The sequence below is a fragment of the Tachypleus tridentatus genome, chromosome 1 (assembly GCF_004210375.1).
Source record: "Tachypleus tridentatus isolate NWPU-2018 chromosome 1, ASM421037v1, whole genome shotgun sequence".
Lineage (NCBI taxonomy): Eukaryota > Metazoa > Arthropoda > Merostomata > Xiphosura > Limulidae > Tachypleus > Tachypleus tridentatus.
This window is the reverse complement of record NC_134825.1, coordinates 16,804,413-16,817,306: the sequence shown is the minus strand read 5'-3', so window position 1 is coordinate 16,817,306 and position 12,894 is coordinate 16,804,413. Positions and strand designations below refer to the sequence as shown.

At 36.7% G+C, this 12,894-nt stretch overlaps 2 protein-coding genes across 3 annotated transcripts in view; both read left to right on the top strand.

Annotated features, from left to right (window-relative positions):
• Window positions 1-12,894, top strand: part of LOC143243870 (PDZ domain-containing RING finger protein 4-like) — a 283,466-nt gene that overhangs the window by 147,591 nt on the left and 122,981 nt on the right. The window lies entirely within an intron of this gene.
• Window positions 11,497-12,827, top strand: LOC143258488 (uncharacterized). The gene has a single exon (XM_076517576.1). It carries the CDS (start codon window positions 11,497-11,499, stop codon window positions 12,592-12,594), a length of 1,098 nt encoding a protein of 365 aa, XP_076373691.1. The 3' UTR covers window positions 12,595-12,827.

Sequence of the window (12,894 nt, the reverse complement as noted above, 5' to 3'; positions counted from 1 at the left end):
CCAGTAGTGTTAAAACACACTGTGAACTTGAAGACCAACAGTGTTGAAATAACCAGATAACGTGAAGAAAAACAGTGTGAAAAGAGTCAGTGAAAGTGAAGACCAACAGTGTTGAAAAAGAAGTGATAATGAAGACCAATAGTATACAAACAGACAGTAAAATTGAAAATCATTACTATTAAAACAGACTGTGAAATTGAATACCAATAGTGTTGAAACAGCCAGTAAAACTTCAAACAAATAGTGTTAAAACAGTGAAGTTGAAGAACAACAGTGTTCAAACAGTCAGTGAAGGTGAAGACCAATAGTGTTGAAACAGTCAGCGAAAGTGAAGACCAGTAGTGTTGAAACAGACAGTAAACTTGAAGGCCAACAGTGTTGGAAGAGTCCGTCAAAGTGAAGAACAATATTGTTGAAACAGAACGTAAAAGTGAAGACGTACAGTGTGAAAACTCTCAGTGGAATTCAAGACTAATAGTGTTGAAACAGAAGTTAAAGTAAAGACCAAAAGTGTGAAAATAGACAGTGAAATTGAAAACCAATAGTATTGAAACAGACAGTGAAATTGAAAACGAACAGTGTTGAAACAGTTAGTAAAACTGATAAATAACAGTGTGAAGACAGTCAGTGAAATTCCAGACCAATAGTGTTGAAACACAAGTGACAGTGAAGACCAACAGTTTGAAAACAGACAGTGAGACTGAATCACCAGCAGTGTTTAAACAGACAGTGAAACTGAACACCTACAGTGTTGGAAGGGACAGTGAAAGTGAAGACCAACAGTGTGAAAAGAGTCAGTGGAATTTGAGACCAATAGTGTTGAAACAGAAATGAAAGTGATGACCAACAGTGTGAAGACAGACATGAAACTAAACACCGAGGGTTAAAAGAGACATTGAAATTGAAGACCAATAGTGTTCAAGCAGACAGTGAAATTGAAGATCAGTAGTGTTAAAGAGTGACTGAAACTGAAAACCAAGAATGTTGAAACAGAAGTGAAAGTGGTGACCAACAATGTTTAAACAGCCATTGGAACTGCACACCAGTAGTGTTAAAACTGAAATTGAAGACCAATAGTTTTCAAGCAGACACTGAAATTCAAGACCAACAGTCTTTACACAGTCAGTGAAATTGAAGATCAGTATTGTTAAAGAGTGAGTGAAACTGAAGACCAAGAATGTTGAAACAGAAGTGAAAGTGAAGACCAACAATGTTTAAACAGCCATTAAAACTGCAGACCAGTAGTGTTAAAACTGACATTGAAATTGAAGACCAATAGTTTTCAAGCAGACACTGAAATTCAATACTAACAGTCTTTACACAGTCAGTGAAACTGAAGACCAACAGTATCGAAACAGAAGTGACAGTAAAGACCAACAGGTAACAAACAGACAGTAAAACTGAAGACCAGTACCAACAAAACAGATACTGAAATTGAATAGCGACAGTATTTAAACAGCCAGTGAAACTGGAGACAAATAGTGTTAAAACAGTGACGTTGAAGACCAACAGTGTTGAAACAGTCAGTGAAATTGAAAACCAATCGTGTTAAAATAGAGAGCGAAAGTGAAAACCAACACTATTGAACCAAGAGTAAAATTTAAGTTCATTAGTGTTAAAAAGTTAGCGAAATTGAATACCAACAGTGTTTAAACAGACAGTTGAACTGAAGAACAGTAATGTTGAAATACAGTGAAAGGTGTGACCGACAGTTTGAAAACAGTGAAACTGAAGACTGATAGTGTTTAAAGAGAAGTGAAAGTGAAGATAAAGAGTGTCAAAACAGCCAATGAAATTGAATACAAACATTGCTGAAACATCCAGTGAATCTGCAGACCAATAGTGTTAAAACAGACAGTGAAGTTGAAGACCAACAGTGTTGAAAGAGTCAATTAAGGTGAAAACCAATAATGTTGAAACAGTCAGTGAAACTAAAGAACAATAGTGTTGAAAGAGACAGAGAACTTGAAGGCCAACAGTGTCGAAACAGTCAGTGAAAGTGAAGACCAACATTGAGAAAACAGTCAGTTGAATTCAAGACCAATAGTGTTAAAAGAGAATTAAAAGTGGTAAACAAAAGTGTTAAAACAGACAGTGAAAGTGAACACCAATTGTTAAAACAGACATTGAGATTAAAGATCAACAGTGTTGAGACAGTCAGTGAAACTGCAGACCAACAGTGTTAAAGAGTCAATGAAACTGAAGGCCAATAGTGTTTAAACAGCCAGTTGAACTGAAGAACAGTAATGTTGAAATACAGTGAAAGGTGTGACCGACAGTTTGAAAATAGTGAAACTGAAGACTGATAGTGTTTAAACAGAAGTGAAAGTGAAGATCAACACTGTCGAAGCAGACTGAAAATTAAGACTACGCTATTCAAACAGAGTAAAATTGAACACCATTGGTATTGAAACACACAGTGAAACAAAAGAACAATAGTGTTGAAACAGACAGTGAATTGATTACCAACAGTGTTGAAAAAGACAGTGATCTTGAAGACCAACAGCGTTGAAAGAGTCATTGAAATTGAAGTCCAATATTGTGAAAACAATCAGTTGAATTCAAGACCAATAATGTTGAAAGAGAAGCTAAAGTGAAGAACAAAACTGTGAAAAGAGACAGTGAAACTGAACACTAAGTGTTAAAATAGACATTGAAATTGAAAACCAAGAGTGTTGAGACAGTCAGTGAAAGTGAAGACCAACGGTGTTGAAAAAATAGTGATAATGAAGACCAATAGTATACAAACAGAGAGTAAAATTGAAGATCATTACTATTAAAACAGACTGTGAAATTGAATACCAACAGTGTTGAAACGGCCAGTAAAACTTCAAACAAATAGTGTTAAAACAGTGAAGTTGAAGACCAACAGTGTTCAAACAGTCAGTGAAAATGAAGACTAATACTGTTGAAATAGTCAGTGAAAGTGAAGACCAATAGTGTTCAAACAGTCAGTGAAGTTGAAGACCAATAGTGTTCAAACAGTCAGCGAAAGTGAAGACCAGTGGTGTTCAAACAGACAGTAAACTTGAAGGCCAACAGTATTGAAACCGTCAGTGAAACTGAACACCTATAATGTTGAAAGAGAGATAAAAGGTATTAGAAAGAGAGTGCAGACAGACTGTAATGCGCAAAACCAGTAGTATTAAAACACACAGTGAAGTTGAACGCCAACAGTGTTGGAAGAATCCGTTAAAGTGAAGAACAATATTGTTGAAAAAGAACTTAAAAGTGAAGACGTACAGTGTGAAAATACTCAGTGGAATTCAAAACTAATAGTGTTGAAACAGAAGTTAAAGTAAATACCAAAAGTGTGAAAATAGACAGTGAAACTGAAGACCAATAGTATTGAAACAGACAGTGAAATTGAAAACGAACAGTGTTGAAACAGTTAGTAAAACTGATAAATAACAGTGTGAAAACAGTCAGTGAAATTCAAGACCAGTTATGTTGAAACACAAGTGACAGTGAAAACCAACAGTGTGAAAACAGACAGTGAGACTGAAGACCAGCAGTGTTTAAACGGACAGTGAAACTGAACACCTACAGTGTTGGAAGGGACAGTGAAAGTGAAGACCTACAGTGTGAAAAGAGTGAGTGGAATTTGAGACCAATAGTGTTGAAACAGAAATGAAAGTGATGACCAACACTGTGAAGACAGACATGAAACTAAACACCGAGGATTAAAAGAGATATTGAAATTGAAGACCAATAGTGTTCAAGCAGACAGTGAAATTGAAGATCAGTAGTGTTAAAGAGTGTGTGAAACTGAAGACCAAGAATTTTGAAACAGAAGGGAAAGTGGTGACCAACAGTGTTTAAACAGCCATTGGAACTGCACACCAGTGGTGTTAAAACAGACATTGAAATTGAAGACCACTAGTTTTGAAGCAGACATTGAAATTCAAGACTAACAGTCTTTACACAGTCAGTGAAACTGAAGACCAACAGTATTCAAAACAGAAGTGACAGTGAAGACCAACAGGTAACAAACAGACAGTAAAACTGAAGAACAGTAATGTTGAAATACAGTGAAAAGTGTGACTGACAGTTTGTAAACAGTGACACTGAAGACTGATAATGTTTAAACAGAAGTGAAAGTGAAGATCAACACTGTTGAAGCAGACTGAAAATTAAGACTACACTGTTCAAACAGAGTAAAATTGAAGACCATTGGTATTGAAATACACAGTGAAACAAAAGAACAATAGTGTTGAAACAGACAGTGAATTGATTACGAAAAGTGTTGAAAAAGACAGTGATCTTGAAGACCAACAGCGTTGAAAGAGTCTTTGAAATTGAAGACCAATATTGTGAAAACAATCAGTTGAATTCAAGACCAATAATGTTGAAAGAGAAGCTAAAGTGAAGAACAAAACTGTGAAAACAGACAGTGAAACTGAACACTAAGTGTTAAAATAGACATTGAATTTAAAAACCAAGAGTGTTGAGACAGTCAGTGAAATTTAGATCAGCAGGGTTGAGAGAGTCAGTGAAAGTGAATACCAATATTGTTAAAGATTCAGTGAAACTGAAGACAAATAGTGTTAAAACAGTGAAGTTGAAGACCAACAGTTTTGAAACAGTTAGTGAAACTAAAGAAGAACAGTGTTGAAACATACACTAAACCTGAAGGCCAAGAGAATTGAAACAGCCTGTCAACGTGAAAACCAATAGTGTGAAAACTGTGAATGGAAGTTCACACCAATAGTCTTGAAATGGAAGTTAACCTGAAAACCAAGATTGTGAAATCAGACTGTGAAACTTTAGACCAATTGTGTTGAAACATTCAGTAAAATTGAATAGCAGTAGTGTTAAAATGGTGAGTTAAACTTAAGACCAGTACTATTAAAACAGTGAAATTCAGTACCAACACTGTTGAAACAGTGAGTGAAACCGAAGACCAATAGCATTCATACAGACAGTGAAATTGAATGCCTACTCTTTTCAAAATTTCATTTAAATTGAAGACCAACATTGCTGAAAGAGACAGTGGAATTGGTGACTTACTCTCTTTAAACAGTCATTGAAAGTGAAAATCAGTTGTGTTAAAATAGAAAATATTGAAACACACAGTCAAGTTCAAGTCCACCACTGTTCAAAAACAGACATTGATAGTGAAAACCAGCACTGCTGAAACTGACTGTGTAATTGAAGATTTTTCCTGTTGAAATATTCAGTGAAAGTGAAGAACAACAGTTTTTAAACAAACAAACAAACCGTAAAACTGATGACCGACACCACTGAAACAATCATTGAAAGTGAAGACGAACACTTTTGAAACACAGTGAGATTGAACACAACACTGTGCAAATCGTCAGTGAAACCGAAGGCCAATAGTGTTGATAAAATTAGTAAATTAAAGATGTGCACTGTTGAAACATGCGGTGCAAGTGAAGAACAACACTGTTGACACATGCCGTGAAATTGAAGACTAGTAGTATTAAATTATAGTCAAAGTAAAGATCAACACTGTTGAAGCAGACTGAAAATTAAGACTACATTGTTTAAACAGAGTGAAATTGAAGACCATTAGTATTGAAACACACAGTGAAGTAGAAGAAAAATAGTGTTGAAACAGAGAGTAAAGTTGATGACCAACAGTGTTGAAACAGTCAGTGAAAGTGAAGATCTACATTGTGAAAACAGTCAGTTAAATTCAAAACCAACGCTGCTGAAACAGACCGCGAAATTGATGACTTACTCTATCGAAACAGTCATTGAACGTGAAAATCAGTTGTGGTAAAAGAGACACTGTTGAAATCCACAGTCAAGTTCAAGACCAACACTGTTCAAAAACGGACATTGAAACTGAAACCAACACCGCTGAAACCGACTGTGAAATTGAAGATCTCCACTGTTGAAACAATCATTGAAATTGAAGAGTAACACTGTTGAAACAAAGTGAAATTGAAAACCAACCCTGTGAAAACCGTCAGTGAAACCAAAAACCACTAGTGTCGTTAAAGTTAGAAAAATTGAAGACGTACAATGTTTAAACATGCAGTGTAAGTAAAGACCAACAATGTTGGCACATACCGTGAAATAACCAGTAGTGTTAAATTATAGTGAAAGTGAAGATCAACGCTGTTTAAACAGAGTGAAAGTTAAGACTGTGCTGTTGAAACAGAGTGAAAATTAAGACTGTACTGTTGAAGCAGAGTGAAAATGAAGACCATTAGTATTGTAACACATAGTGAAGGTGAAAACCAATAGTGTTGAAAGAGACAGTGAAATTTAAGACCAACAATGTGAAAACAGTCAGTTTAATTCAAGACCAATAATGTTGAAAGAGGAGCTAAAGTGAAAACCAAAAGTGTGAAAACAGACAGTGAAGAACACCAAGTGTTATAACAGACATTAAAATTGAAGACCGATAGTGTTGAAGCAGACAGTGAAATTCAAGACCGATAGTCTTTACACAGTCAGTGAAATTGAAGATCAACAGTGTTTAAACAGACAGTTGAAATCAAGAACAGTAATGTTGAAATACAGTGAAAGGTGTGACCGACAGTTTGAAAATAGTGAAACTGAAGACTGATAGTGTTTAAATAGAAGAGAAAGTGAAGATCAACACTGTTGAAGCAGACTGAAAATTAAGACTACACTGTTCAAACAGAGTAAAATTGAACACCATTGGTATTGAAACACACAGTGAAACAAAAGACCAATAGTATTGAAACAGACAGTGAAATTCAAGACCGATAGTCTTTACACAGTCAGTGAAATTGAAGATCAACAGTGTTGAGACAGTCTGTGAAATTGAAGACCAACAGTGTTAAAGAGTCAATGAAACTGAAGATCACTAGTGTTAAAGAGTGAGTGAAACTGAAGACCAAGAATGTTGAAACAGAAGTGAAAGTGGTGACCAACAGTGTTAAAACAGACATTGAAATTGAAGACAAACAGTGTTTACACAGTCAGTGAAACTGAAGACCAACAGTGTTAAAGAGTGAGTGAAACTGAAGAACAACAATGTTGAAACAGAAGGGAAAGTGAAGACCAACAGTGTACAAACGAAAAGTAAAACTGTAGACCAGCACTATTGAAAAAGACAGTAAACTTGAAGACCAACAGTGTTTAAACAGCCATTGAAACTGCAACCAGTAGTGTTACAACAGACTGTGAAGTTGAAGACCAACAGAGTTGATACAGAAAATAAACGTGAAGGCTAACAGTGTTGAAACAGCCTGTGAACGTGAAAACCAATAGTGTGAAAACAGTCACTGGAAGTTAATACGAATATTCTTGAAATGGAAGTTAAAGTGAAAACCAAGATTGTGAAAATAGACAGTGAAACTGTAGACCAATAGTGTTGAAACAGTCAGTAAAATTGGAGACCAGTAGTGTTAAAATAGAGTGTAAGTGAAGACCAACACTATTGAACCAAGAGTAAAATTTAAGTCCATTAGTGTTAAAATGTTAGCGAAATTGAATACCAACAGTATTCAAACAGATAGTGGAACTGAAGACCAGTAGTGTTGAAAGAGACAGTGAAAGGTATGACCAACAGTATGCAAACAGTCAATGAAAGTGAAAATCAACAGAGACAGTGAAATTGAAGACCAACAATGTTGATAAAGTCTTCACTTTCACTGATTGTTTCAAAAGTGTTGGTCTTTATTCTCACTGTGTTTCAACAGTGTTGGTCTTCACTTTCAATGATTGTTTCAGTAGTGTCGGTCTTCAATTTCACGGTCTGTTTCAAAACTGTTGTTCTCCACTTTCACTGAATGTTTCAACAGTGGATATCTTCAATTCCTCAGTCAGTTTCAGCAGTTCTGATTTTCAGTTTCAATGTGTTTTGGAACAGTGTTGGTCTTTAACTTGACTGGTCTTCAATTTCACTGTCTGATTCAACACTGTTGGTGTTGACTTCCACTGAATATTTTCACACTGTTGATCTCCACTTTCACTATCTGTTTCAACGTTATTGGTCTTTAATTTCACTGTCTATTTCAACACTAATGGTCTTCAATTTCACTCTGTTTCAACAATGTAGTTTTAAATTTTCAGTTTGCTTCAACAGTGTTGATTTTCACTATCACTATATTTTAACACTACTGGTCTTCAATTTTACTCAATTTATCAACACCATTGGTCTTCGGTTTCATTGAAGGTTTGTACAGTGAAGGTGTTCAATCTCACTGTGTTTCGATAGTGTTGGTGTTCTCTTTCGTTGAATGTTTCAACAGTCCACGTCTTCAATTTTACTAACTTTATCAACATTGTTGGTCTTCAATCTTCAGGGTTGGTTGGAACAGTGACTGAAAGTAAAGACCAACAGTTTGGAAGCAGTTAGTGGAATTAAAAAAGAACAGTGCTAAAACAAGAGTGGTAGTGAAGACCAACAGTGTGAAAACAGACAAACTATAGACCAATATTTGTCAAACACACCGTAAAAGGGAAGACCAACAGTGTTGAAACATTTAGTGAAACTGAACACCAATGATGTTGAAAGAGAGGTGAAAGGTAGGACCAAAAGAGTGCAGACAGACTGTAAAGCTCAAAACCAGTAGTATTGAAACACACAGTGAAATTGAACACCAACAGTGCTGGAAGAGTCTGTGAAAGTGAAGACGTACAGTGTTAAAACACTCAGTGAAACTGTACACACAATGTACAACAAACAATCTTACTCCTGTTCTTCTGTCGGTCAAAGTAACATTTTGTACGAAGTTGCATCGCCAGGTGCATCAGCTAATGACGCAAAATGGAATCTTGTAAAAACAAAATAAATTTGTTTGTTTTTTGAATTTCGCACAAAGCTACACGGGGGATATCTGTGCTCTCCGTCCCTAATTTAGCAGTGTAAGACTAGAGGGAAGGCAGCTAGTCATCACCACCAACCGCCAACTCTTGGGCTACTCTTTTACCAACGAATAGTGGGATTGACCATAACATTATAACGCCTCCACGGCTGAAAGGGCGAGCATGTTTGGTGCGACGTAGATTTGCGAAGGGGATGCGAACTCGCAACCCTCAGATTATGGGTCGCACACCTTAACACGCTTGGCCATGCCGGACCAACAAAATAAGACGATGTTTATATTACACCAGCTTACAGTGAGTCTAATCATGAAGAAAAACATTCCTAACTTTACATAATAGACTAATTTTAATTTGATGGAAGTGAAAGTGTATCTCAATCCTAAAGTATTTGTTGTAGTGTAAGCTGTTTTTTTGGTCCAAAAGGAATATTTACAGTGTGAATTAGAAATTACTTTTTAATCTAAATATCATGTTAGTCAGAACATTCCCATAAATTCAAGGATTTTGAGCGTGTGTCAAGGGATGAACACAGGTAAACAGGTCAAGCAAATGGTCAATTGAAACAGGAGAGACAACGGCTCATGCTACTAGAAAGAGAAAGCTTGGAAAACGAAGTAGAACAACCAAATGATGAAGTATTCACTGTTGCTAATTCTGGGAAGGCTAGTCAATGTAAAATAAATGCACTCGTGATTGATTTTGTTTCTTAGAAGCTGCCGTTGTCAATGCGGATTACGTTATTACAGCTACTTTTCACCCTTGGTTTAAACTGATTAAATTAGCCCGAATGCTGGGAAAGAAACAAGTGATGGTTAAAAACTTTCAGGGAAGATGGAAGGTGACGGTTATGTACTTCAGCAAATGCTGATTTAATTTGTTGTTGTTTTTTATTGTTGTTTAGCACCAGGTAAAACGGAAAAGAAGATTTCTTCATGTGGTTTAAACAAAATTTGCAAGTAATTTATCTCAAAACAGCAGCGATCACACAACACTGTTTTTGAACAAAGAACCATTTGCTTCAAAATATATAGAATCAAACTTGTTCCCTTCACCAGCTCTTTATTTATTTCAACAGGTCCATTCCATCGAGTGCAGCTGTAAGGCGCCTTTCCTTAACAGGGAAAAAGATTTGGAAACCTAAAAAACCTGAATTGACGAACAACAATTTCGAGAAGTCGGTGCTACTAAAATTAAATAACAAATGAAAGCTATACTAAAATTGAACATATAACAAGGGATGTTATATCTTCTAATGGTAGAAAGTTATAATTTTATATCAGCTAATTTAACATTATTAGTTTCATCATATTCATTTATTTTTGTCATCGTTCTGCTTTGAATGTATCAAAAACTGAATAATTTTTAACTGATTTTCTCTCATCATTCACAAATATAAATAGAGGTTTTGCGTGAACCTATTAGTGTCACGTGACCACAACGAGGTTTGTAAACATACCGCCATATTGGGTGGCAAGTGTCCCGCATGACTGAACGAGTTAACAACTGCTGTATTCAGTACTATTCACATGCAAATGGCTGCCGCTGGCTTTTCATCACTTGTAGCACACCTGACAGATGCTGAAAAGGCCAGGTATGAGGAAAAAATGAAGTAACTGGGTGTGGGAGACCCGTATATGCTCCCGCCACGTGTATTTACGCCAGTAATATTCAGCCAAGACAACGTTGCTCAGAGTCAGACTGTTGCCGGAGTAGATCTGCCAAATATTACATATGGTGACATTTATATATATTTGATAAACAGGACTTCCACCTATACAAATGAAAGTCTAAAAGGTTACAAAAGCCTTGATGCGTACAAATACTTTGTGGCAGGATATGTGCAGAATGTCCAGATAACGAGGGCAACGTCGGATAAAGTCATCATTACAGCAAAGGTTTATACATCATGTTATATTACATACATGTATCATGTACTCTGTATGATAGATTTAACTACATTTTAGACGAAGACTAGGTACTGAAGTAAAGTAGGGCCCCCATTTTAATAAATGGTTCAATATTATTTTACTACATGTGCACTGACTGTTGTCAAAGCTCTAGCCTAGGAGCACTTCTATACATGTTTGTATAATGATATTAAGACACCTAATTGTCTAGGCTGTTTCAAAACTAAATTTTTGATTTATGATTAATTTTTGGTAAGGAATCAATATATAGATAATAAATAGTACAAGTAGACATAGACCGTTAAAGCTGGTCAATAGCCATGTTAGGTTTCTGTAAAAATAATTTAATATTTAGCTGTTCTGTTATTTTTTATATTATTTTATTATTTGTGTGACACACGTATCCCAACCTGATACCCAGTTGTCTTTAAAAGCTTATATATACACAACTTAATATTTTCTTTGTTATTTTACAGATGTGCCACTCTCAGCAGTTAAATGAACCACCACTAAAGCCATGGGTTGCTAGCTGCAAGAATGGAGAGATAATATCTTCCCACTGCACCTGCAAGGCTGGATTAGGTGAAGTCTGCTCCCACGTAGCAACAACTTTGTTCTACATGGAAGCTGTCGTAAAGAGACATCACAGCACAGCTTGCACATCAGTGCCTTGTGAGTGGATTGTGCCATCCAGAGGAAAGGGACACTTAAAGCAGGTCACAGACATGGACTTCACAAGTGTCACAACAACAACAACAAAAAACTGACCGAGCAGTCTACAACAGCATGCCAAGCAACAGCACCAGCATGCCCCCCAATGACTGAGGAAGAAGTAAAGGCATGCTACCTTGCAATTCAGAACACTGGAGTGAAGTCTGGCTTCCTCTCATTGACTAAGGACTATGCAAGACACTATGTGCCTGCTGCAGTATCAGTGCCATTGCCACAACCATTGACACTGCTGCGCAGACATAATCCAATATCAGTGGAAGAGTTAAACCAGGTGTGTGATGACATTTTTACTTCACTGACGATTAGTGTTGAGGAAGCAACAGCTCTTGAGAAGCTGACCAGACAGCAATGGAAAAGTAGGCTATGGTATGATCATCGTGCTGGTAGAATAACAGCCTCAAAATTCAAAGCTGCTTGTCGTACCAGTGTCGCCAACCCTTTTAAGTCACTTTTGAAACAAATCTGTTACCCCCACGCTACCAAATGTTCAACCAAGGCAACAAGATGGGGATGTAAGCATAAAGAACATGCTCGATTATTGTATGTACAAGTGAGAAGGACACAGCACCAGAAACTAAAGGTAGTAGACAGTGGGCTATACATTATCCCGCAATACCCTTACCTAGGTGCGACACCTGATGGTCTGGTTGAATGCCTTTGTTGTAGGAAGGGTGTACTTGAAATAAAATGCCCACACTGCAAACGAGGCAAGTCACTGGATGAAGCTGCAGAAGATGGACAGTTTTGCCTGGAAAGGATTGGTGACAAACTCTCACTGAAGAAAAGCCATGCCTATTATTACCAGGTTCAGGGGCAGATGCTTCTAACTGGTGTGAACTATTGTGATTTTGTTGTGTGGACAGATGACCAGCAGTCTCTCCATGTTGAAAGGATTATGCTGGACACTGACTTCATAAATAGAATGGTAGGAGAGCTGGAGACATTCTTTAGACTGTGTGTTCTGCCTGAGCTCGTGGGGCAGAAATTCACAAAGCCATCAGAACAAGCTGATGATCAGCTGTTGTGCTACTGCCGTACAAGCAGAACTGATACAATAACACTACGGTGCAGCAACATGGGCTGCAAAGTTGTGCATTTCCATATGGAATGTGTCAGGCTGCAGAGACAACCAAAGAAATGGACCTGCTTAGATTGCAAAAAACTCAGTAAAAAGAAACAATAATCATATCAGGTTGTCACTATTTCGTTATTGGCTTTTGTGTACATTTTAAATTGTTCACTGTTCATGTTACGTGAAAGGGTGCCAGCTAACCCAACTGTTCATTTTCTGCCTTATACAAATGATCAATATTTTTTAGAATTTCACCTCTTTAGCATGGATGTTATATACCAGTACAGTGTATTTTATCTCAATGTGCTGTCACTACACATTATAATTTATATTCACCCTTTTTAGCCAAGGATATGAAATATTATTAATGGGTGAAAATAATTAGACATAGTGCAATATGTTGATATTCAT

Bases quoted from the DNA above. Each gene is read 5' to 3' on its own strand.
- LOC143258488 (XM_076517576.1), top strand. From the start codon at position 11,497: ATGACTGAGGAAGAAGTAAAGGCATGCTACCTTGCAATTCAGAACACT.